The sequence below is a fragment of the Pithys albifrons genome, chromosome 15 (assembly GCF_047495875.1).
Source record: "Pithys albifrons albifrons isolate INPA30051 chromosome 15, PitAlb_v1, whole genome shotgun sequence".
Lineage (NCBI taxonomy): Eukaryota > Metazoa > Chordata > Aves > Passeriformes > Thamnophilidae > Pithys > Pithys albifrons.
The window spans coordinates 16,525,261-16,551,512 of NC_092472.1; the positions used below are offsets into that span (position 1 = coordinate 16,525,261).

General features: G+C 43.3%; 1 protein-coding gene across 1 annotated transcript in view; it reads right to left on the minus strand.

The window, feature by feature from the left end:
• The window catches only part of SPOCK1 (SPARC (osteonectin), cwcv and kazal like domains proteoglycan 1), a 294,313-nt gene extending 273,707 nt beyond the window's left edge, over positions 1–20,606 (minus strand). The window contains exons 1-2 of the mRNA XM_071570122.1: positions 20,359–20,606; positions 19,724–19,891 (exon numbers count right to left, since the gene is read on the minus strand). Coding sequence (XP_071426223.1) covers positions 19,724–19,891 — 168 coding nt within the window. The 5' untranslated portion in view covers positions 20,359–20,606. The remainder of the gene's footprint in view (positions 1–19,723; positions 19,892–20,358) is intronic.
• Between the last annotated feature and the right edge of the window lie 5,646 nt (positions 20,607–26,252).

Genomic DNA, 26,252 nt, shown 5'->3' on the forward strand with positions numbered 1-26,252 from the left:
ACCCAGGGTTTCAAACAGATCTTTTACATAATACCATTTGCTTCATGCAATACCTTTATTTCCTGCATTAAATGAGTGTAACTGCTTGTTGTGAGTGTTCATCCTTTGTGCAGCGTTGCAAGAGGCTCTGTTCAATTTATTTCCAGGGCAGACAAAATTGTACTTGTTAATGACCTCCTGTCTAACAGAGAAATTAATGTCTTTAGCTCTAAACTTGCTGAAAGGATTATGCTGTAGCCACACACCACTTTCTCAAGAACCCAAACTCTGACTAATCTTGTATCTGTAAATGACTTGCCCAGGAATCCAACCTGTTCCAAAACATGAGAAGCATTCAAACACCTACCAACAAACTTTGGAGAGGAATAAATTCCAGAAAAGAACCTTGCCCTGTTGATTAGGGATAAATGAGGAAAAAATTACAATAGTGCAGCCTAGAAAGCCACTGTGGAGAATGTTGTGCTTGGACTGAGCTTCAAAGCTTAAGTGACATAAATTCCATCTTGCAGAGTATAAATGTTCCTTTAAGGTTATAGAAGCAGAAATATCACTATTCTCCTCTTTTAGTATTTTGAGATCAACTATAATAGATTCCAAAATTACTACACTTAAAAGGGTGTGGCAGGTAAGCCTTGCTGCTCATGGTGGATGATCTGTATGAGATTCCTTAAATCAGAAAAGTATTAAAACCATTACTTGTTTCAGAGTTATAATTATAGTGGTCATTTAAGTCAGGAGAGTTAAATTTTATGGTAGAAACAGCCTCTTCATCTCCTTCCTATTCTCTGGAATTGGAAGTAGGGATTTTCCTTGGTTTTTCAAAACTGCCCCTTTTTTGAGGAAATCTGTGATTAGGGAGTTAAACAAATGCTCACAATTATAAGTTGGGCTGAGTGCTGGAGAAATTAGGGCTCTAAAGTAGTCTCTGAACTTCTGCCTATGTCTTGTATCACTTTGCAGCACTGGCTCAGTCTCCAGGGACTGTTACCCACAGTGCAGGAATTCCTGGGCAGGAATAGACACCAGTTCTCAGTGTGCAAAGTTTGAGATGCAAACCAGACTGGCCACATCATCATCATCATCATCATCAGTTTGGGGAAACCAGCTCTGTGCTATGATTGACTGGCAATATTTGGTAGCAAACTCACAGGACTTGGCTAATGGAAGAAAAAGGTAACTATGAGAGGAAGGGGAGAAAGATTAACACAGGAAAAACACAGAAAAGAAAGAGGATGGACAACAGAGAGGACAGAATGAAGAAAGGATAAATTAAAAAAAAAAAAGACAGAGAAGGGCAAAATAAAGAAGGTGCTGCAGAGTCAACTACAAAAGATACAGAAAGATAAATCCACAGAGAACATGAAGAGAGATGGGGAAGGGCAAGGAAAGCCAAACAAAAGCACGGCACGAATCTGAGGCTCAGCTGTTTGACATCTGGGTGAGAGTCTGGACCACTTTCACAGTCAGGGCAGGAGTGAATTCCTTCAGGCAGCACAGCTGGGGAGGGGAAGGTGTTTGCACAGGCACCTTGAGGGAAGGGCCACAGAGATGTCCACACAGGGCCCCACTGAGTGCAAACTATCCCAGATCCTCAGGCTGACAGATGCTCTGAGCTGGAAGATTTCTGTAAAGCTCTTGCAGGAGCAGAGTTTACAGCCACCACAATGACACAAACTTCATTGTAGTTTTCCATGTGAAAAGGAGGTAAAGAGAAAAAAAAAACTACCAAAAACTCTCCCCTTCACTGGACAAGTGAGTCAGGTATAAAAATATTCCCGAGCAAATGACAGCTTTTTAGTTCATCTTTACATCAAACAATGACAGCTGTTGCATGACTCAGGCAGATGATTCAACTGGTGTTGTCCTCTGAGCTCACTCTGGAGAGGAGGAGAGGAAAGAAGCAGTTTATTTTAAAGTGTGCCTTACTAGCAACATTTTTATGAGAAATCCTTTCAAAGGCTTTCTTGCCTTGAGAGCTGAGGACTTATTTAAACCCAGCTTCAGATATAAATAAGAGGAGATGTTTTCCAGGGATTCTGGAAAGCCTTAAAGAACAGAAAGAACCCATTTTGAAGATCCAAGTTGCTTTAATTCTGCAAAGATCTCCTTATTGAGGACACAAACCAAAGTTATTTTATAACTCTCAGGAAACACATCAACTATCCCTCTGTTGTTGGTGAATATTTCAAATGTGGGATTTTAAATGTCAGTACAGAGTTTCCAAAGGGAGGGAGCACTGCCTGAAGGATAATCTGTACCTTTAACAATCCTTTCAGAAATACTAACTTAGACTTCCTTGGAGGAAGAAGATATTCTGTCTGGTTTTCAGGGACAAAGCTTAAGGCTAAAATAGTCACAAAATGTCAGAGAATTGGTCAGCAGAAGGAAAAATAAAGAGCACCTAATTGTTTTCACTTTCTCTAGATCACACTTCAAAATGGAGTCAGGAAATATCCACTTTCCATTCTCAAAGACTCTTTTCAGCTCTAGGAACACATTAAAATTCATAACTCCAGAAATCATAAAAGTTTGACCTCTCTTTTCACTGTCTATTATTTCCATGGGAGAGTTCAACATGTTGTGGGGCATTCCCACCCATCCCAGCTCCCAGCAAAGGAACAGATGGAATATCAGCTCTTTCTGAAGGGAAACTCTACCAATATCACACAATCACAGAAGTGTCTACTCAGTTGGCAGCAAGGACAAAGGTAAGAAAAGCTGCTTGCTTTGCCCCTGAATGTATCTTTGATGGCAAAGAAACTCTAAGAGAACAAGGTAAATGCATTCTACAGATGACACCTTTTACAAAGTGTGCATGCAGATTCCTCAACCTTGTGGAAAATGCTGCAGATTTTTCAGTGAGAATAAACAGCGAAACTTCTCCAAACAGGTTTATATTTAGGCACAAACCTCTGCATCTTAGACAATAGTTTGAATAATTGTGAATAAGGGTGTGAATAATCTTCATGCAAACAATCTGCCAGAGACACTTTTCATCTGGGTTGGTTGGTTTTTTAACCTCAGGGGGTTTTATCTTCAGAACCTCAATGACAGAGACATTAATGCTTCATACTGGCAGAACTTCTGAAACACTCCAAAAATGCCAATGGATTCTTTTCACTCAGACCTCAATCACATCAGGATTCCTCTTCCAGAGCACTCATCCTGCGCACTGCAGACATGCAGCAATCCCAGTGCTCTCTTGGGACAAAACTGCCACAAATGCCAGAGGATTTACTGGCCTTTCCCTCCTACCCTGGCCAGTCCTCAGTGGCCTCCCAGCACCACTGCAGGAGCCTTGCCAGAGGTGCAGGATAAAAGCACTGTCAGCTGGATATTCTCTTAAACACTGGCTGGGAATTCACCATTTCATTTGTGGAGTGAGGCTTTGAGTCTGGCATTTTATTATCCAAATTATAGAGACAGCTCCTACTGCTTCACTTTGGGGAATTTACTCTGAAATTCTGAGGCATGATCTAAGGTCTATCTCTGAAAAACAGACTTCTTTTTCTTATACTCAGTAGGGTACAAACAAGACCACAGAGATTAAAGATCCATAGATTCTGCTTTGCTTTTCAGAAAGTGAAAGCTGAAAATAAAAATAAACCCAATTATGTAACACAAACGATGAGACTGCCATGAAGGAGGAACTATTCCTGTAGAGCTGGAGCTTTGGCTGTTTGCATACTGTGCTCATGTGAAAGCAGAAGATAAAACAAGTGCCCTTAACTGAGGACAGAATTGAAAGCAGTGCCAGATTTACAAGGAGTGATGGACTGGAAGACACGGAGGAAAGGCCAGGTGGTTTCTGTGTTCTATGCAGGAGTGCAAATGAAGTCACTGACTGTCCCCTGCCCATGTGGGACCTGTGTACAAGGCCAGGAAAAGGGATTTGCAGGGCTCAAAAATGGTGTGGAGAGGAGGTGGGAGGAGAAAGAGCTGTGTGACCACAGCAGGGTGCAAATCTTCCACTGTTTGAGTTAACAACCATTGACTCGTTGGAAAACTCAGGAAGGCAGCAGGTCCTCCTGGTCAGGAATTCACCCTATAAACAGTGTTTTGGAACAAAAGTGGGCAACAACTTGCACTCCCCCTTCCCCCAGAAAGAAACACTCCCTAGGCAGCAAAGGGAAACTTGATTTAGGGAATTCCTTTTCCCTCCTGTCACTCCTCCAAACTGTTACCAATAAGCTGTTTACTCCCTGTCACTGGATTGCATTGGTTCCCTATGGCCCCATACTAAGCATATTTTTCAAGTTCTACTGCTCAGCAGTCACTTAATGACCTTTTTAAAATCAAAAGTCAGGTCTCTCAGTCTGTACCTTCCTGAGGTAAATCCTCCATGTTTTCTCAAATTATCCCCATGAATCCCCAAGCACTTCTCTGCCAGGAGCAGTGGCAGAGAGGGTTGGGTGGCCTTCATTTCCTCCTCAGCTTTTTGCACAGTCCCAGCCTGACCTGGAAGGGACAATTCCCAGCCCAGCAGGCAGTTGTACACCCTGTCATTGCAGGGAACACTCTGTAATTCCTCAGCCTTCCAGGGCAGCTGAAATCTGAAGCAGCATAACTGTAGTAATTTCAGGTCCTGGGTGACACCTCATCTTGTCTGTTCCCCCCTTTCAGCAATTAAGGAACATCTTCTGACACCCTGAACACACAGCCAAGAGCCACTGGTGTGGTGGGCAGCAATGACTGGGAGAAAAGGCACCTTAAAAATTCACTGACAGCTTCAAAGATGGGAGAGAGTTCAAAGAGAAAGCTGAGAGTGGAACTCTACTGGGCAAAGTTGCCAGGACTCATGAAACACTTGGCTGAAGGAAATATTTCTGACTCAAGTGTGGAACAGCTTGGACTTGGTTCTGTTATGGGGCAACTGGAAATACTTTGCTTTTGTAGCTCTTGTAGCTGAACACCAAGATGGTTGGAATGCCCAAGAACATGATGGTTGTGATTGTTTGATAATCCAAATACTTGATACTAAATTCAAAATACTTCAACTAACTTAAGAAAAGTCTATTTCTGAGCCTGAACTGGTTTTATGAATTCTTCAGAAGGACCCAGGGAAGTCAAACCCTCTGCAAGTGCTGGTCTTTCAACAAATGTCTGCAATCCAAATACACTCAAGAATTAAAAAAACACTGTCCACTGAACTGAGTAAGCACAAATAATTAATTTAATCTTGTCAATGCAGAGAATTGGTGCAGTTGGAAAATTAATTCTCCATATTGGAAAAATTCTGACTCAGTTTTACACGAAAACTGGAGAGGAAAATTTTAGAAAGATGTTTAGGCAACCACAAACCTACACGTTTATTCTGTGAATTACTCACCGTGAGGAGATACAGGGAGTTCATGATGGAAAAAGAAAACAGTTCACAATATATTTAAATTTATAGTTCAGCATCTGGAGAAAAATAGGAGCTATCAAAGACCATTTCATTGGCTATTACAGATATCCTCCAGAACATTACACACATAGAGGGAATGGCACCACTGTTCTCACAGAAATATTTTTTGTTGCATCCACAGAGTCTGCAGGGAAAAAGAATGATATAGTTTCACAGAGAAAGAGAATATCCAATTCACTGTGACTTGAAGGTAAATACAGGTCATGTCACAGAGACAAACATCTCAACATGGGGTCATTTATCTTTTTTTTAACAAAAGATAAAAGAAAAAAAAGAAAATGTGATCTTGACTAGATTGGATAGTTCCAATAATCCATTCAGCTCCTTTGGGATAGACAACACCATATTTCTCCTTTTATCAATGGAACACATATTTAGTTTATTTTTCTCTTTAGTAACCTTCTCCTTGCTCCCACCTCTCCTTAAAACCAAATATTTTGAAGTTTGGAATTTGGAACATGGAATCATGCAACTAATCAGTCAGCCTTTACACCCAAGATCTCTTCACTGTGAACATCACCCCACTCCAGTCTCAGTGATTGTGCCTGCAGGGCTACCACTGCCTCCTGAAAAGATTACATGGACCAGAAGAAACCACTCTGTTTTGCCCTCTGGCTTTCTGTGTGAAACAAGTGTCATGGTGAAATGCTGACAAAATCCTCTCATGTTTTCCAGCTTTGAAAAATTGCAGCACGATGTTAATGTTGGAAGCACACAAGCAAAAAATAGAGAGGGGGTTTCTTGGTTTGTTTGGTTGGTTTGGAGTTTTGTTGAATAAGCAACGAAACAAAAGCTACTGCAATTTGAGCAGAGAACTGAATTGTTCCTTTCTGTGCAGAAATAGGACAGAACAGGGAAATCTTAGGGGCATTTTACTGTATTTCCCCTCTATATGGATCCACAGGTTTCAGCTGTGCAGGATGGCAAAGGTTGAAATTCATCCTTGAATGAGCATCAAGGAGATGTTTCGTGGGTTGGGATGTTTTTCATGCTTTGGATGTGTCCTGCACACTGAATTACACCAAATTCTTTTCCTCCTTTACTCCTGCCCCACTGTGTTAGAGCCTCATCCAAGGGAACAGGGCAAACCCCTTCCCAAACCAGCTTGCAGCAGCACATGCTCACTCCATGGTTGCTCTGTTTTAAACCAAGCTTTAGCCATCTGTTCCTCTGCTAATTATGAGTGCTACAGATCCCCACAACTACACAGCAAGATAAAAAGTGATTGCAGTGCGTGTGTTTTTCCTACAATGCATCTCTGTGGTTTATCTCACATTAAAAGCAACACCACACAAGCCACACAGGAGGGAGACCACATAAGTGCAGATGTTTAGAGTTCTCACCTGGCAATAAGCCATGGGGATTGTTTGGAGTCCAATATGGATTGTGGATACTCAGCAGGACAAGCTTCACAGCTGTGCCCAACATCACACACACATCTGGAGTGGGGTTTGCCAGCAGCTCTGCCCACAAGAACTGACCCTGAGATCAGCTCAGTTGGTTAAAACTTGGTTGCAATAATGCCAAGGTCATGGGTTCAATCCCCTGTGTGGGCCGTTGACTTGAGAGTTGGACTTGATGATCCTTGTGGGTCCCTCCCAACTCAGAAGAGTCTGTGATACTCTGTGAATTCTTGTGCCCAGGTCAGCCTCAGCCAGGATGCTGCTCAGCACACAACTGATTTTCAGTTGTATCCTCTCTAAATCCCTTCCAGTTCTCCTCTCCCTCTGACTTTCATCACCAACAACCTGGCACTGTGGAATCCTCTCTAAGGAAGGGGAACATGGTTTTCCTTGTCTGCCTTCTTCCCATCCTGGTTGTGCTTCCAGATTCCTTCCCTAGGTACACATACAGACATATTCCAGGTTCTTCATCTCCTCTTTCTGCCAGACATTTTCCATCAGGAGAAACCATTGGGATTTAGGAAAGACTGTTCCTGCCATGATTTCTCACATAATGGGGCATGTGTCCACTTCAGCCATGACTCTTCTATCTGGATCCACTATTTATCCAGCACTCATTTCCCTCTGACACAGACTAAATGTTCTGGGACTTTTAGATGTTTTTTGGTATTAGGTTTTGGTTGTTCAGGTGTGTTTTTAATTTCCTTGCACTTATAGCTTCTCCTTTTAAGGAATAACTGAAGAAAACACATTTATTCTCTCACTGCTGTTTCAGTAACTCCTAATTTCAGGGAGCTTCAGCTTTAAAATCAGCCATGCCCTAAGGCTTCATCTTAATATCTGATTTTATATCTACATATCTCCTTAGTGAGTTGAAATTTTATAGACAACCCTGCACCATTCTGGATGGAACACACCAGCTGCATCACCCCTGATACATCAGTAATGGTTCTGCAATGCTGGTGGCAGGTTTCAAAATTGCCTCCTGTTTGCAGCTTCTTTCTTTGCTAATGGAAACTGCAGCCCAAGCCACATCTGTCTGTGTTTGTACATGCCCTGCTGTAAGGAAATAATGCTCCTTCTTGATTACACATTCTGCCACTGAAATGTGGATGGAAGCATCTCAACAGAAACTGATGCTAAGTTTGGGCAGTTACTTAAAAAAATACTGATAGGAAAATATGGCCCACAGGAAATTGTTGGGATTTTTTTTCCTTTATATACAGGCATAGGACTATTTGTGATGCCACATGTTGCTTTACAAGTGGAAGTTTCATTATATTTTAACATGGTTCTAAAATTGTTTATGTTTGCTTTTCATGAGTGCTCAAAAACTGTTGATCTGTACCCATTAAAGTTTCTTGTCCTTGTGTTCAATCTTTTCTCTTTCACAGGGCACTGCATTGCATCTGGAGAGGAAATGCTTGTCCATAATCTCCATTCTCCAGGAGGACAGGACTGCCTTTCATCTCAGGCTATAAGAAGTTCATTACATGCCCCAAAATCTTGACTTTGCCAAGAATGATAACGTTTATCAAGATAAGACACATGGATATGACAGAAAGCACTTCTGTAGGAGAAGAGACAAAGGCTTTCTATAAAGGAGACTAGATATAAAAATAGACATCTGTGTCATATAAGGATCATCATTTCAGTCCATCTTGCCTCATTTTCCAGTGAAAATAAACCCTTCAGTGCCCTGTTATACCCAACTTAACTTTGTTATATAAGCATGAAGAGACTAATAAATCCAGGGCCACTGATCTGAATCACTCTATACTTCATTAGGAGCAGATATATCTGGTTTACCAGCTCCCTTCATGCTGTACAGCTGCAGTTCTACACACAGCTGACAGTAAGCAGCATTTCTCCAGTTCAGATTTATTCTAATTAAATGTGGCAGGATTTCCTTTTGAATGCTGTTGTCCTGAGTGAACCATAACGTGGAGATTCATGGCTGTGTTTAAGGAGTAAGGCAGACAATTCTGTATTTAAACCACTAATTATCCTGTGCTTATAGATATCCTTGCTGAATGCAGCACTCTGGTGTTCTTTTATGTGAAACAATTTCTTTTTCTTTGGACATATGAAACAAGTTTTAAAATGATCAGTAGATTTAAAAACCCAAAGAGTCACAATTTTCACTAGATGTAGTTTAACTTAAAAATAAAACAGAGGCAGGGAACCTGCTTTGACAGGAAATACTTAGTCCCTCTCCAATATGATATCAAACTATAGTATTTACCCAGCATCAAATAAATAATAAATGCATAGCCAGCATAAAAAAGATTGGTTACCCAGACTTCACTCAGGAAAAAATGAACAAAATTTATCCTCTCTACACCTTGAGTGAAGTTAATGTTATAAAAGAAGAAATGAATCTGAGCCAATAAACAGTGCTGTCAGACACCGGCACATTATCCAGGGGAAGAACACAGCCCTGCTCAGCTCTGGCTTTGCTTCCCAGCACAGTTCATGGCTCTGCAGAGCAGTGCTGGCCTGGCACTTCCATGACATAAATCTGCTTGTTACATCTGGCAGAGCTTGATGGGTAACTCTGAACCAGCTTTATCCTCTGCTTCCACATCTGTCTAAAGTAGCCACACACCCCTGACCAGGGCAGGGAAGTGCTTTCAGATGTAGCACAGGATGACACAAAAAGCTTTGGTTCTCTCAAAGGTGGCCTAAAAAGGAAGAGTTAATTAACTGGACAATTTTAGTATAGAAAGGTAAAGAGCAGTTTTTTAATTAAGGCCTTCAGTGCACAACATACTTATTGTGTCTTGCACAAACCCACAGCACAGCTTTTCACAATTTTATAACACTATCTAGTTATAATATCTAACATTCCATCATGGGATACTCCCAGCCCAAAACTTATCCTCCCTTGGACCTTCTTCAGGCAATCCTTCGGCATTTGAGTTGGTGGTCTCAAAAAGACCACCCTTCCTGCCCACCTTCATCTTCATCATGGTCCTCTGCCTGTAATGTTTTCTAGGTACATTTTCTACAGACAAAAAAACTCCTCTGTCTATTGAGGAATATTAAACAACAATTCAAAATGTTGCCAAAAAGGGTGATTAGCTACAAGTCCTTATTCTAAAGCTGTGCTAAAATCTATATAATGTGCATTTAAGGCATCATCAGTGCCTTGCAGCCCATTCTCCCAAGCAGCTCCAACCTGGGACAGCTCCGGGAATCATGGACAGTCCCTGCGGATTCAGCACGGGACAGCTCTGGGAATCATGGACAGACCCTGTGGATCCAGCACAGGACAGCTCTGGGAATCATGGACAGTCCCTGTGGATCCAGCCCGGGACAGCTTTGGGAATCATGGACAGTCCCTGTGAATCCAGCACAGGACAGCTTTGGGAATCATGGACAGTCCCTGTGGATCCAGCCCGGGACAGCTCTGGGAACCATGGCTGGACCTGCGGATCCAGAACCAGACAGCTCTGGGAATCATGGACAGTCCCTGCGGATCCAGCACAGGACAGCTTCGGGAATTACGGCCAGAATTCAGCACGGGACAGCTCCGGGAATCATGGACAGTCCCTGCGGATCCAGCACCGGACAGTTCCAGGAAATTAGGGTAGGATCCAGGGATAAGCCCCGGGCAGGCACGGCCAGTCCCGCGGATCCAGCACCGGACAGCTCCGGGAAAGCGGAGCAGGTTCCAGGGATCCAGCACTGGACAGCTCTGGGACTCAGGGCCGGAGCTGCGGATCCAGCACCGGACAGGGATGGAACCCACGATCTTGGTGTTATTAGCAAATACCACGCAGTTGAGAATTCTCTAAAATCGACTTTTATTCATATTTACCAACTGCAATCACATTCTCCCAAGAACCTCAACATCCCTGGTACAAACAGAAACACTAATCTAAAAACCAATGTTTTCCACTCCCTTGAAGAAACAACTCAGCCTCATTTCTCCTTAATCCTGCAATTATAACTTTCAGCCTCTCTCCTGGCCCAGTCTGTAAAATTAAATATCCCCCCACTCTGTTCCAGTGACTGCAGCTGCCTCTGCCTTTCCACCTCGACGTTCTGTTCAGGTTCAAGTTCTCTGACTGCTACAACTTGAAGAGAAAGCCAGAAAGGACAATCTACAAACACGAGAAGACAGTGCTGAGATAAATTTCTGAACAGACAATGGAACTCAAGGAATGAAGGATGAAGACAGATCTTCAGGCTCAAAAACACATACAAATTAAGCTCTGCAATTTCGAATGAAATTGTCTACACAGCTGAATTTTCTGCTCAGACAATTCCAAAGCAACCTGCATAGACAGACAAGTATCACAACCTCTATCAATCCCAGTGTTAGTCAGAATTCCACTCTAAGTCATGATATATTGAAACCTTTTTCAGAAACCAATCTGAATATAGTTACTTCAAGAGCAATTTTTAATAAAGTATTTTTCTATCTACCCAGGAGAAAGCAATCAGTGAAGTGAATTTATGACACAAAGTTCATTAAGAGGACAGCAAAGATCACAGAATTAATTGATGCCCCCGTGTACCTATTTAATGAGAATGATTTTCTGTTACCCTGGATTACAAACCAAGCCATAGAAGTGACAGATAAAGACCAATCTACTCCCTGCCAAAGCCTCTATTCAGCAGCTTAGCAATTTATCAGTAAACTGAATTTTGAATCATATCTTAGCCTTGAAACTCATTAGACATTAGATGTTCAGTCCAAATGTGTAATTCAATTTTAGCTGCCAACCTGCAGCAGCAAATCCCCCAGTGACAAGTGCTGGAGTCACCTCCCTGATGGCAGGTCCTGACTGGAGCTGAGCCTGGGAACTTCACAGCAAAAGGCTCTGCTGGAAGCTGGAAGTGCTGGAGGCACAGACAGTCACACTGGAGGCAGCAGCAGCACCTTCCCTGGGCTCTGTTTCAACTCTGCATTTGTTGTTGTTGTTGTAAACTATAAAACTTTGCAGACTGTAGATATTGATTTGCAGATTCTTTCAGGGACTTTGAGGCAGCTTTTTCTTTTTCTGCACCTGATCTTTCAGTGTTTTCCAGCTACACAATGTCCTCTGAAAGCCAAAGACAGCTGTTTAATCCAACTAGTCTGTGATGTACAGTTGTTCCTTGTCTGAGAGAACAAGATGAGGAATACAAGACTCAAACTCAGACCTCACTAAAGCCTTTGAGAATTTGGTCATCAGCTTCAACATAACCAAGATTTCATTACAGCTCCTGTGGATAAATCTTATTTTTAGTGACATGGGGAAAGAAACAATCAAACGGTCCTTGAATAAAGAGATGTTATCTAAAAGAAAAAAGGTTTTCATACTCTACATGTAATATTTGAGCTCCATTTTCCTCACGAAGTTCTACTTCTGGTAAAAGCAGCTCAGCTGCTCTACCCCAAATTCGGACAGCCTTGTATTTTATCCTCAAAAAATGCACACATTGATAAGGACACACAGACTGGAATTGCATCTCTCTGGCCTCATGGTTAAAATCCTGCTTATAAAGGAAATAGTTAAAATACCTGAGACCAAAAAACAAAACAAAACAAAGCAATAATCTCCCTGATGATCAAAACAAGGTAGAATTGGGTTTAAGTTTCGGCCCTTGAAGATAATGAATGTTTTTCTTGACCCTAATCCTGGAAAATTTACCTGGAATAAAACTTGGATCATTTTTCCCTGGATACCTAAGCCTGATAACATCTGCTACACTACCACACATCAGAACTCAGCCTCCTATGATGACTTTTAACCCACCCTTTTTCTATTCCACTGCCATGGTTTGATGTGATGTACACTCATTTGCGTGGTTTTCTTTTTCCTCTTATAACAGTGGCTTTCCCAGGAATCTGACAAAATCACCATTTCAGTTTGGATCAAAACAAGGAAGAGAAATCCTATTGAGGGGACAGGACAGGAGCAAGCAGTAGAATACAAGAATGGTTGCTCTAAAAATGGGTAAAACAGGTTAGTGAAAACTTTAAATCTACAGAATTTCGTGGCAGGGATATGATTGGTGCCTGCAGTCTCCAGAACTCTTATGTAAGTGAGAAATATTAAAGTTAGAATTTGAAACATATAATAAATCCAGGCTATTAAAGTTAGAATTTGAAACATATAATAAATACAGACACTGACACCCTAGTTTTGTACTGACCTACTTCACTTTAGAGCCTTAAGTAATTCCCAGGGAAGCTGGATAAGTGTCAGTTAATTAGAAAAAAAGCTGGCTCTCTGTACCTTCCAATTAATTATTCTGACATAAATGCCATTATTTTTCCCCTTGTCCACTGCAGAAAGAAAGTGCCAAGTGTGAGAAGGGCTTTTCTAGTAAGCATAACTCGTGTTTGTAAGAAGCTGATCATTCATTTGCACAGATTCAGGCTCATGTTTTGCTATTCTTTTAAATTTCATGCAAGTCCATCTCAGCTGTACTTTTGGATCACATTTATATTCCAGCCCTCTGTTGAGCAAGAATTTCTTCATGAGAACCTGTGCTGGGAGTGCCTGGGTAGGCTTATAAATCACATTTCAACTCTGTTGGGCTTAGAATCACAGAATCATAGAATCGATTGGGTTGGAAAAGACCTCCGAGATCATCAAGTCCAACCCTTGGTCCAACTCCAGTCCCTTTACCAGATCATGGCACTCAGTGCCACGGCCAAGCTCAGTTTCAAGACCTTCAGGGATGGGGAATCCACCCCCTCTCTGGGCAGCCCATTCCAATCCCTGAGCACTCTCTCTGCAAAGAATTTTCTTCTGATCTCCAACTTCAATTTCCCCTGGCAGAGCTTGAGCCCATCGTGCCCCCTTGTCCTATTGCTGAGTGCCTGGGAGAAGAGACCAACCCCCACCTGGCCAGAACTTCCCTTCAGGCAGTTCCAGACAGTGCTGAGGTCACCTCTGAGCCTCCTCTTCTCCAGGCTGAACACCCCCAGCTCCCTCAGCCTCTCCCCACAGCACTTGTGCTCCAGTCCCTTCTCCAGCTTCAGAGCCACTGGGACAACATACACAGAGTGTTCACCTTCAATTAGAGCTCAAGGTGGGCTTGGAATGATGATCTCCTGGGAAGCAGCCTGAGGTGCTGTGTCCTGTCACAGAATCAGCCACTTCCTCACTGGGTACATCCATCACCTGCCTCATGGCTGTTCCTCAAGTGTCCTGTCACCTTCCTTAGGGCTACAGATAATTAACAGGACCTGAATGCTTTCTCCAGGAATGTTGGATGCACCAATAACTGCATCACAGGAAAAGCTGGGCTTACATTTGAGGTGAAGAAAGCAGAGAAAGTGATGTTCTGTTAATAAATGGTTGGAAAAAAAAATACTTGGTTCTGCCTGCAGAGCTAAATACAACATAGAAAAAAGAAAATGCAGTTTCCCCTTCTGGTGTCCTGGAGGGAAGGTGAGACTGGAGAATCCTTGGCAGTGAGATGTCAGCAGAAAGAACAAAGTCTGCAGAAATGAACCTGGTAGCTCAAAAACCCCAAAGGACCAGGACACACTTGGGCACCACAGATCAGGTTCCACCACACCAGAAGGTGTGTGGGTAAGAGAAGCTCAGCAGGGGCTTCACAGACACACGTGACATAAAATCCAAGGCCTTCAAAACCCCCAAATCCAGATTTTATTACTCTTTACTACATCATAATCTTTTTTGTTACATACACTGAAAATTAAGTGCTCTTTGAGTTAACTTTTTAAAACATAACTGTGGGTGGATTAATAACCTTATCCTTAAATTCAGCAATAAGGTTATTTTTGTCACCAATTATCTACTTATTTTTTTTTATCTCAACTTCACATAATGTGTATTTTGCTGTCCTATTTTCAATAAACATTCTGGAGCAAATCTACTCTTACACAATTACCCTTGTGGGAGCAAACTAATATCCTATATTATTTTAAAACAAGCTCTTTTCTCCTGTGATGCTGGAAGGTATTTGGATCACCAACTGCATGAAAATTTGTCTTTCTTGAATTTCACTGATCAGAAGTGCTCACAGTATTCAAAATTGTTTGCTCCTACACATTGTACATTTAAATTTCTTCAACAGAACCAGAAATCTTTCATTTTTTTGCATTCCTAGAATATATTTGCTCTCCTCAGAGTAGCATTACTTTTGTAACTCAGAATAACTCTGCAAATCAATAAAAGTACACAGGTTTTCCCTCTCATCTATTTCAAGCTGAGCTGCCAGGACCCAGAATAAATTTGTGTTAGCTCTCAATTCCATGGCCTTCCACTTTGTACTTTTAAATTTCATTTCATTTCTATTACTTGAGTTCCCAAGGTCTTCCAATTCTGCCTGCTTGGTATTCCAACCCTCCTCAGTGCTGCTCATGTTTTCCAACTCTCTGCTATCAAGTTTCACTACCACACTTCTAATTTGGGGCTAAACAAGTCAGAGAAAGGGAAGTGCAGGGAAGAAATGGGAAGAGCCAGCCCAGAGGAGAAAAACTCAGCAGTGGCAAAGCCAGGACAATACAACCCCCCCAGGTCCTAATCCTGTGTTTGTCACCTACCTCTGCACTTCTGACCAGGTGTGAGGAGTTTGCAGGCTCAGAAAGGTGATGTCCATTAATAACTGATAAAATTGTAGGGGATGGGACTCTTGGAAGTCAAAGATCTAATCTACTTATAACTATCAGCAGCATGAATATGATATAAATGTAACTATTTATCCCCAGCATTCACACACAGATTTGCTGACATTTCATGCCTTGCTTCTCAGGCATGCACAGTCTCAAAGCATCTCCAGGCAGAACATGCAGGAGGTTTTAACATGATAGCCTGAACTGAAACTCTGTAAGCAATAAAATGTAGAGGAACAGCTTAGTTAATGCTCAGAACGTGGTCTGGCAGCCTGCCATGCATAAACATGCACTGGAACCAGAGTTCATGCCAAGATTCTCAGCTTTCAACTTCACAGAAATTCCTTGTATGGTTTCTACGAGATCCTCTTAGTCCCTTTAACTTTTTCCTTCCTTTTTGCAGTTTAATCCATGGCTAGTTGAACTTATTACCTTTTTATATATAAGCATTAATAATGTAATAGACATAATCCCAAGTAGAAGTAATAGAATTAGTCTGTTCATATAATTTTGATTAAAGGCAGATCTACCACTAAAAGGACATTTATTCTATGCCTTCTGTGCCCGGGCTCCATGAACACAACGAGATGCTGCTGTGCTACAGGAACACGTGTGGCTACTCACATAACAATGAATAAAACTTCTAAGAATCCACTCCACATTCAGCTGTCAAATCAGCTCTGAAGATTTGACTCCTTTGGCTCCTCTCAACAGATTAAATCCAAAGATTGAAGCCTTCATATGTAGGTTTATAATATCAAAAGTCTATTTCACTCTCATATTCCTGATGTCTGTTTTTCCAAACCTCAAATCTGTACAAGGAAATAGCTGCAGGTCCTCCCTAGAGTCTGCATTTTGCTTATTTTTTTCTCTTTCTAGTAATAATTACATTGATTTAGTTGGGTTTTTTTTTTTAGAAACTTACTAGTCAGTTACTTAAGGATGTATCAGGCCACATTCAATACATGGATTAGGTGAATAGTAAATTCTGTATTACCACAGATTCTGAGCTCTGTCCATTCTTATTTACAGCTCCAACACACAGTTGTGTGGAAGACAAATACTATTATGCCCAGGTATAAAATGGAATTTAAAACAGAGCTAAGATTTTGTCATTTGTCACATAGAAAGTCCATGGCAGGCAAGGAAAAAGGGGTGGAAGACAGGCTGGAATGTCAGGTTCAGATTGCACTGAAAGCTCATTAAGAGAGCAGACATTACACCATTAATGATGCTGGGCAGATGTACAATATACAAGATTTTCACCAGCAAATGTTTCACAACAGCTCAGTCACAGGATCTTACTATTTATTTAACACTCTGCTTGTTTTTAAGACTGAAGGACTTGAAAAATCAACAAATTGTGTTCAAACCATGTGAAAAAAAATGTAAATATTGTTTTAATCAGGTCTCTTGAGGCCTTTGGAAAATGATGACAGGTCACCATTTCACACTATTAAATTCAGTCAGATTCAGAAATTCAGCCTGATTCTGTGGCTGTAATGGAGATTTTAAATAAAGGATGTTTCTGTGCTCTCTTTTCACTGAGCACTAATAACTACTGGGCCAACAAGTGCAACTCCCAAGCTGTCTTTGCCCAAAAGAAATATGGGTCACACTAAAAAATCAATCAGCTGTGCTCTCAAATCAGGCCCTATTGGTCCAGGGCTCAATAAGGCTGACCTACCAATTGATTTTGAAAAGAATAACTGAAAGAGCTGAGAGAAATTCAATTTAAAATTTTGCATTCAATCATATATCATCTGTTAAAAACCCCTACCCAGTATTGCAACATTAGGGCAGATTTATAAGCACAGCTGGGTGTGCAGAGGTTTGTGCTGGTGCACAAAGTTTGAAGTGGCCACACCCAAACCCACCAAATCTTAGCCCTACACCCTCAGTGTTGCTCCCACTCTGCAGAAGGGCACAGTTCTGTAAATATTTGCACAAATGTATTTATATAACATGACCAAATTCAGACACCAACCGAAGGTAATTATGCTAATTACTGCAACCTGGCTGGCGCTGATTTCCAGGGGATGAAGTGGGGCTGCTGCCCTGCAGCAGCTGCAGTGCCAGAGCCAAGAAGGTTTAAAATGAATCACTTCTATACTCCAGCCCCCTGTGCAAAGCCCACATTGCTACCTCATCTAATCATGGGCCATGTAAAGTTCCAGTTTGGGAATGAAGGGAAGAAGGAAAACAATCTTCCCAGTCAGCAATCATGAATGAAATGCTGGTCTACTCCAAACAGAGCAGTCAATACTGGTAGGATGCCTCCCATCAGGCAGCCTTTTAAGAATTGTTTTAACAAATATTTCAACAATCTATCACCAACAGCACAGCCACAAGGCAAGGACCAGACTTCTTCTACCAACATCTCTGCATGCAAGAAGTCTCTGCTATACCTACTATGTTGGCAGCAACTCTACCCATGCATGTCTTCCCCTGTGGCCACAGAACCTCTCACAGAAGATTGTGACCCAGCAAAGCATTTTGGTTGAAGACACATTATTAATTAATTACATATGTAAGCTTCTGATATTTTCTTTCTGGAAAAAGCTTAGTAGGAGATGATTAGGAGTCTCTGTTAACTTGCCCCATAAAAGGTTTCATGGATAATTGTATGCATTTGTAACACGCAAGTTTTGAAGTAATTAAATAAAACCATTAAGACAGTTGGATAGAATGACAGATAAACTTTACATGAACTCAATACTATTTACTTTTACTTGGTAGACCACTGGTTAAGCTTGGGTTTTCTTTTCCATAAAATGATTCTTCCCAAAAAAAAGCATTTTGGGGCTTTATGGTTTTTTTTTAACATTTTCAGAAAGTCCAAAAAAGCACTCTCAGATATGAAACATTAAAACATGAAAGAGAGATTCTTCATGAACATTTTCCACAGAAAGAGAAATAAATTCTCTGACAATTGTTGCAGTCCTTCATTCCATTTACCATTTCCAAAGACTGTTGAATTCTCACATCAGGTTGGATGTAGAAATTACTGAGTGAAATCCTTGACTTGCACTCCCCAGGAGACTAAACCAGATATTAGCAAAGATTCCCTTGGAGTGTGGTAAAAATCTGGGAATACATATTAACTGCAGAATCCCCTTTTCCAGACACCTCTTACAGGGGAGCTCAACAGTCCCAGCAGGTGGAAATCTCATCACAGGGACTGCACACCCCAGTGACTGTTGGTACCACTGCTCAGGCCATGCTTTGTTACACTGAGATTCAGAGCAGCATTTCCCAGACACAGGTGACCACAACTAGAGAAGAATGCAGAGAGAATAAGCCAGGCAGAGCCACATCACATTTAACCCTAATGCTTTGACTTCCTCCTTGTAAAGTCAGATACAGCGTTAAGATCACAGGGACAGAAGCAGAGCACCAAAGTTTGACTTGTTATTACACTGCAAAAGACCAGAGATTCCTAAACAAACAAACAAATCCTTACAGAATAGCACCTTCAGCACTGCCAGCCAGCTCTAGTTTTCCCTTCCCTACAGTCACACTGAGGCCACAGCAGACACATCCCAGGCAATAAAGAACACTTAACCTCACTGTGCTCACGAGCAGCATTAACAGCACTGTTTCCATTAGCCAGCCTTGGGCACACTGAAGCAGGATTTCTTTGTGCACTCCAAAAAAGCTTTTGCAGAAATAAAAGGAGCTCATAAATATTACCTTTACCATAAACATTGCATTTCCCTTTCTGCCCTCATTGATCTGATACACGATTGTATTCAACTAAGGGGAAGTCAAGAATTAATTTTAAGCTATATCATAACACATCTTGAAGTTACCCCTATTTTTTAGGCTGAAAAAAACCCCCAACAATCCAAAGCATTGCTTCCTCCAACCCTATACCAGCCTCAAAGATCTCCATAAGCAGAACTGACAATAAAAGGCATTCCATAAAAACTGCAGGCAAAAAAAAAAAGCTTCACTGTTTACCACCTTGTGGCTTCAACTGGTAAGTATTCCCTTCTTACACACACACACACCATTCCATCATTTTTCAGTTAACCAGCCTTTAAGCAACAGGCACAAAAACTTCACTCAAAGTTCCTCCCCAGAGGAAAACTGAAGACCATAAGCTTACAGTGAGGATCACACCGAGCCCAAGCTGCCCCAATCGATGGGGCAATCAAGAATGCCAGGGCTGCCTGTCCAGCTTCCCAACAGCTCTGAACAAACATCCTTCACTCAAGCAGCAACCGGTTGCCCGAAGCCGCATCTCTCTTCCCAAAGGCAGCAGCAGCCACAAGGATGCAGAGGAACGGACAAGAAGGATGCGGCAAAGGGACAAGTACTTACATCGCGGAATTTGTTCCAGTACTTGTCTCTGTCGTACTGCGAGACGGTGCTCAGCCATTTGTCGTTGTCCAGGAAATTGCCGTGATTGCTGTTGCTCGTGATGATTTCAGGGTGCCGGCTCTCCACTTGCAGGAAGCACCAGGCAGCGATCACCAGCACCCGCGACATCTGCAAGGAGAGGAGAGGAGAGGAACGGAGAGGCGCGGGCAGGAACGGAGAGACGCGGAGGGAACGGGAGCGGAGAGGGGCGAACAGGAGCTCAGAGGGGCGAACAGGAGCGGAGCGAACAAGAGCGCAGAGGGGCGGAGAGGGGCGAACAGGAGCTCAGAGGGGTGAAAAGGAGCGGAGAGGGGCGGCTGCTCCTCGGGCAGGGAAGTTTAGAGGGGACCCAAGTTGGGGCCAGTCGCCCCTTCTTCTCCGTCCTCGCCAACTTCTGGCTGCGGAGCTGCCGCGGCCGCCGCGAGCGCGCCGCGCCCGCCCAGCGCGGAGAGACGGGGAACAACATCAGTGATAATAATAATAAAAATAATAACAACAAAAATAAAACCAAAACGGGTCTCTGGGAGCAGACAGGGGCCAGCAGGACGGTACGGCCCTGCGAAGTTTGGCTGCCAGAGCGGAGGGGACGATCCTACCTCCGGCAGCGCCGCCGGCCGGGGCTCCGGCACCGAGTGCTGCTGCTGCTCCTTCTCCTCCTCCTCCCGACGCTGCCGCTCCCGTGCGCGGTGCCCTGCTCGGCGGCGGGTCCTGGAGCCGCTGTGGCCGCTGTCCTTGCGGTGTGTCCCCGCTGTCGCTGCTCTCTGTCCCCGCTGTCGCTGCTCTCTGTCCCCGCTGTCGCTGCTCTCTGTCCCCGCTCGCTGTCCCCGCGCGTGCCGGGTGCGGGTGCGGGTGCGCGCGGGGCGGGCGCGGCCGGCGTCTGGCGCCCCCTGCCGGCCGCGCGAGGCGGTGCAGCCGAGGGCGGGGCCGGAGCGGAGAGAGGGGACTGAGCGGGGCAGGGAGAGACTGTGGGGAACCTGGGGAGAAAATGTGTGGGGGATCCTGGGGAGAAAATGTGTGGGGAAACATGGGGAGAAAATGTGTGGGGAACCTGGGGAAACCTGGAGAGAAAATATGTGGGGAAGCCTGGAGAGAAAATCTGTGGGGAAACCTGGAGAGAAAATCTGTGGGGAATCCTGGGGAGAAAATCTGTGGGGAATCCTGGGGAGAAAATCTGTGGGGAAACCTGGGGAGAAAATGTGTGGGAAATCCTGGGGAGAAAATGTGTAGGGAACCTGGGGAAACCTGGAGAAAAAATCTGTGGGGAAACCTGGAGAGAAAATCTGTGGGGAAACCTGGAGAGAAAATCTGTGGGGAATCCTGGGGAGAAAATCTGTGGGCAACCTGGGGAGAAAACGTGTGGAGAACCTTGGGGAGAAAATCTGTGGGGAAACATGGGGAAACCTGGAGAGAAAATCTGTGGGGAATCCTGGGGAGAAAATCTGTGGAGAACCTTGGGGAGAAAATCTGTGGGGAAACCTGGAGAGAAAATCTGTGGGGAAACCTGGAGAGAAAATCTGTGGGGAATCCTGGGTGAAAATCTGTGGGGAATCCTGGGAGAAAATCTGTGGGGAAACCTGGGGAAACCTGGGGAGAAAATCTGTGGGGAAACCTGGGGAGAAAATCTGTGGGGAAACCTGGAGAGAAAATCTGTGGGGAATCCTGGGTGAAAATCTGTGGGGAATCCTGGGAGAAAATCTGTGGGGAAACCTGGGGAAACCTGGGGAGAAAATCTGTGGGGAAACCTGGGGAGAAAATCTCTGGGGAAACCTGGGGAAACCTGGGGAGAAAATCTGTGGGGAAACCTGGGGAGAAAATCTGTGGGGAAACGGGGAGAAAATCTGTGGGGAAACCTGGAGAGAAAATCTATGGGGAAACCTGGGAAAATCTGGGGAGAAAATCTGTGGGGAACCCTGGGGAAACCTGGAGAGCAGGTCTGTGGGGAACCATCAGTAGGTCTGTGAGGAAACTTGGGGAGAAGGTGTATGAGGAGACCTGGGGAATCCTGGAGAGAAGCTCTGTGGGGAATCCTGGGAGATAGAGGCGTGAGGAAACCTGGGAAGGAGACATGAGGAATCCTGGGGAGAAGGGTTGGAGGAAACCTGAGGAGAAGGTCTGTGGGAGTACCTGGAGAGGGTGTGTGTGAGGACACCTGGGGACAGCCTTTTGGGACACATCATCAGTGAAGGGTTCACCACCACTGCAGTCTGAAGTGATATAAAAGTGGCATTAAAAACATCAAGCCCTCACCCAACCCCAGATTTACAAGCCCTCGGTAGGGCACAACTGTCTTGAATCAATGGTTTTACAATTTACAGAAGCAGTGACATTTCCAAGGCCTGGAGATCATCCCACATTTCTTTAGGGAAGAAACTGCCCTCCTTGGTCAGCACATCTCATGCCATGCAGAGATTCTGCTCCCTCACCAGAGATTGACATTGGGCACTGGGGAAAACCAGGTCCCATTGTAAAAAATGGGAAGAATTCTTATGAAGGGAGGAACATCCTGACTTAGGAATTGGGTTGAAAGGAGGAGACCTTCTCCCAGGAAGAAACAAGTTCTCCATTGTCCATGGAGGAGGCGGGAGGGAGGGGCTGGGTGTGGGGGGTGGCTGCCATCCCCATCCCCAAGACTGATAGGAAGGCACTCTTCCTCCTCTTACTTCTGAGCATTTCAAGGGTTAGGAAAGAGGGTAATTTCACATCCACAATTAATTATTAAAATATGGAGGAAAGCCTCTCATTGAGGGTCTCATTCTCTGCACCTGATGGAAAACTGATCCCCTGCTATTCCATGTGATGTCCAAACATGAGGATGCATCCTTGTGCTGGTCATTTTAAATACAGCTGTGACTACTGTTCCATATGACATTTTTCAAATATGGTTCATTAAGCTGTCATGTAAATACTGCCTTTTCTCTCCAAGAAAACTGTCAACAAGGTTAATTCCACATTTCCAGACAGACACGTTAGGCATTTCTTCAGTAACACAGAAAGGGGTCATGTTTATTCATTTTTTACTGCTACATCTGAGCATTGAACTCAGTATACAGATCTATTCCTAGATCTGCTTTTAAATACCATTCCCAAATGTCATGTAACCACAATAAAAGCCTCTGGGATTGAAAAAAACCAGTGAGGCTTTATTAATTTTAGCATCAGAGAACAAACATATGCATGTAAGTACCCCACACTGCACTCTCCCCTTGGTGCACATAGAATCTAATGAAAGCTCTGTGCCTGCAGGAGGGCAAAACATAACCCAATAAAAGCAACAAATAGAAGAAACCCAAACCAAACTCCTGCAGATTTGGATGCAAATCCTCACCTGAACACCTTGCTCCCCCCTCCCTCCTGTGCTGGACTGTACCATTGTGCTGATGCTGGCCCGGGGTTCATACTCCTCTCAACTCTCTCTCTGTTTTGCTCAGCCCATCCCATAAACTGTCAGTTTCAGTGGGAGAAAAGGTTTATGTAACTTCCACCTGGCAGGGTCAACACAAGGTTTCTCCTTTCTTACTCAGATTAAGGGAGTACTGTGCAGTTTACTCTGTATGGGCCTTTTCTGTAAGGCTTTTAACAACAGAGACTTTGTTTCTTCTGCACAGACATTGAAGATCTTGCACCATCTTATATCTCCTGGTTAAGAGATTCCCCAACGAGCTTGCAGGAATCTGTCCCCATTCTCTGCACACAGTTCCATCTGACTGGTGTTTCACCCCAGATATTGCTGCCTTTCAGCACCATCACACACAACCCACATCCCCTGCTAATCATTGCAGGGCTCTTACGCACCGTGACAGTTTTGCACAGATGCACTAATTGCTATTTCCTTCATCCCACTGCAGGGCCAACCAACTTAATCCTGCCCTGAGCAATTCTTCAGCTCATGAATTCCCAGGCCTGGCTGGTAAAAAGCAGCAGAAGTTTCCCTCCAAACCTGTTGGAGTTCTAGCCATTATATATTTATAGGAGCAGTTGGTTCACCCTGTAAAACACACTTGTTGGCACAGTAAACCAGGCTCAGTGCTTTGATGACTTCAGCATGGTTGACTTCACTGAGCACAGAACAGGCTGCTCTGCTGCCAGTCAAAGGCCTGAACAATAAATTACAGAAACATTGTATGTAAAGTGAGTAATTACTTTCCTACTTGTAGAATTTGTGTCAGAAATGTGTCTTCATTTATTTAATTACTTCATAATCCCATATTCAACACATGGCTAATCTTTCTTGATCCAGTAAAACACAGCCTTCCTGTTTAATCCTGATAGCAATCTCTATCACTCAGCAGCTGCAGCATTTCACCTCCACACTGTTTAGCATCCATGACTAGAATTGAAACACTCTTGTCTGTTCATTTTTGTCTCTGGACGGTGTTATAAAATTGCCTCTAATTCTGATCCAAAAATACAATATTACAGATCTCCCTGTTGTGGATGACTCAAGCACTTGATATTTTCTCTATTGTTCCAAGTTAGAAGAACTACTGATGAGTTAAAAACCATTTTCCTTTTTGTGTGTGTGTGTTCTTGCAGCTGTAAAAAGGGCCACAGTATTGATTTTGGATTTGATTTGATAATTTGACTGTATAAATCTTTTGATCAGAAGTTGTATTAACAACCCTGCCCTGCCAGCCTCTCCATGGTGTATCCTGTCCAGGTTCATTCTGGAAGCAGAGCCTTCTGGTGCAGAAAGCATTTCACACACACAAGAATCAAGGGGCAGGTCTCCAGCTAAATTCCCCATGCAGAGGAATGTTATAGTTGTCTTAATAGGACACTTTGGGACTTGGAGTTAACAGAGAAAGGCTTCAGCATCAGAGCTGCAGGCAATAAAAGCACATCAGCTTCCCCCCAGAGCAACCCAAGGATGGCTGGAAAACCAAGCCAGGCACTCCTGCTGTCCCTGCAGCTCCACTCAGCTGGTCCCACCCCAGAGCCAGCAGCTGAGTACCCAGGGAAGGCGACAGCATGACCACATCAACCTTGTTGTGTGAAGGATTTTGCTGCCCCCCTTTATACTTGGCAGCAAAACTCCCTTTGCACCTTCTTGATTGCTTCCATAGTTCTTGAGGCAGTGGCTGCAGCCTTTGTGGTAGCACCTTGGAAATCTTCTGTGGACTGTTATTGATGGTTCTTCCCCCTCCCCTTGTGAGCCACAACTCCACTGACTTCATTTAAAAAAAAAAACATTCACTGAGGAAAGAAAATCTTTACAGTAACAAATGTTTAAAGTGTATTTCTGTACTTCACTCTGCACCAGAGCCGTTCACTGCTGGGTTAGGAAAATTCAGTTCTTGTAATTTAAAAATATATCACTAAAAAGGTGCATGCAGTGGGACAGGCCTTTATTTAACAACCCTTTGTATCTTCCATATACTGTTGTATCCTTTTAATAGACAGGGGTTTTATTTCCTCCTGTGAGTCTCAGAACTGCAGATTCAGCTTTGTTGGTTCTGCTGGGCAATTGTGCAGAAAAAAAACTTGTTTAACCTGTGCAATAAGTGATCAGTGGCTTATACAAAGTTCCTGAGGCATTTGTTCATTTTACAACACACCATAATTCTTCTTTAAAAATCCTGCAAATGCTGGTTCTGATTTGACCTCTTTGTTTGCCTCTGCTCCCGGCCTCTGCTCTCTATGACAGTCATATTTTATAGCAACAGTGCCTGGAATTTGGCAAGAGTTTGCTGAATGCTTGCCACTGGAAGTGCTGCAAGTCTGGAACACAGCAGGAAAATTAGGGATTTCTAGCAGGCCAAGTGTCCCCAGCTGCTTTGGAGACATTGCAGCTGGTGCAATCCTCCATGTTCTTGTCCTTCTGAAGCACTTAACCCCAGTGTCAGTGATTTCAGTGACAGAGAAAACATTCACTGACATGGAAAGATCCTACATCATGTTCCACAATCTACTTCCTAGTGTGTATTAGTTGTAATATTCCAGATTAAAGTGAGTCAAAATACTGGCAAGTCCTGGGCAAAGTAAAAGCTGAACACAGCTTATGGTAGAGAGTACAAGAAACAAACCAATTCAGGCAAAAGAACAGTAAGAAAGTGAATAAATAAAATTGTGTATCACATCCAAACGTTGGAGGTGGATTCCAGATGGAGTCTTTCCCACCCTGCAAAGCTCTCTTGCCCACATGTGCCTAGCACTGGAAAGAGAAAAATACATTTAAAGCTGAAAAGATTTGTGTTCACCTAAAACGTATAATAAAATACAATGTTACATTTAAACTGAAAGATGAGATTGAGGCAGCTATTCACACTGTTTAACTTTTGCATTCTGAGGCTAAATCCTCCATTCCCTCTGTCATAAGGAAAAAGAAACAAGTCCTTTGGAATGATGCCTTAGAGCAGAACTCTGTCCCAGCCACTGTGGATTGTGCTGTGAAGGATGTTCTGGACTCCAGGAAGAGCCCACGAAACCAGAGGCACAGTAGGCAAAATCCAGGCCTGCAGACTGACAGAAAAAAATAACTTTCCTCACATGA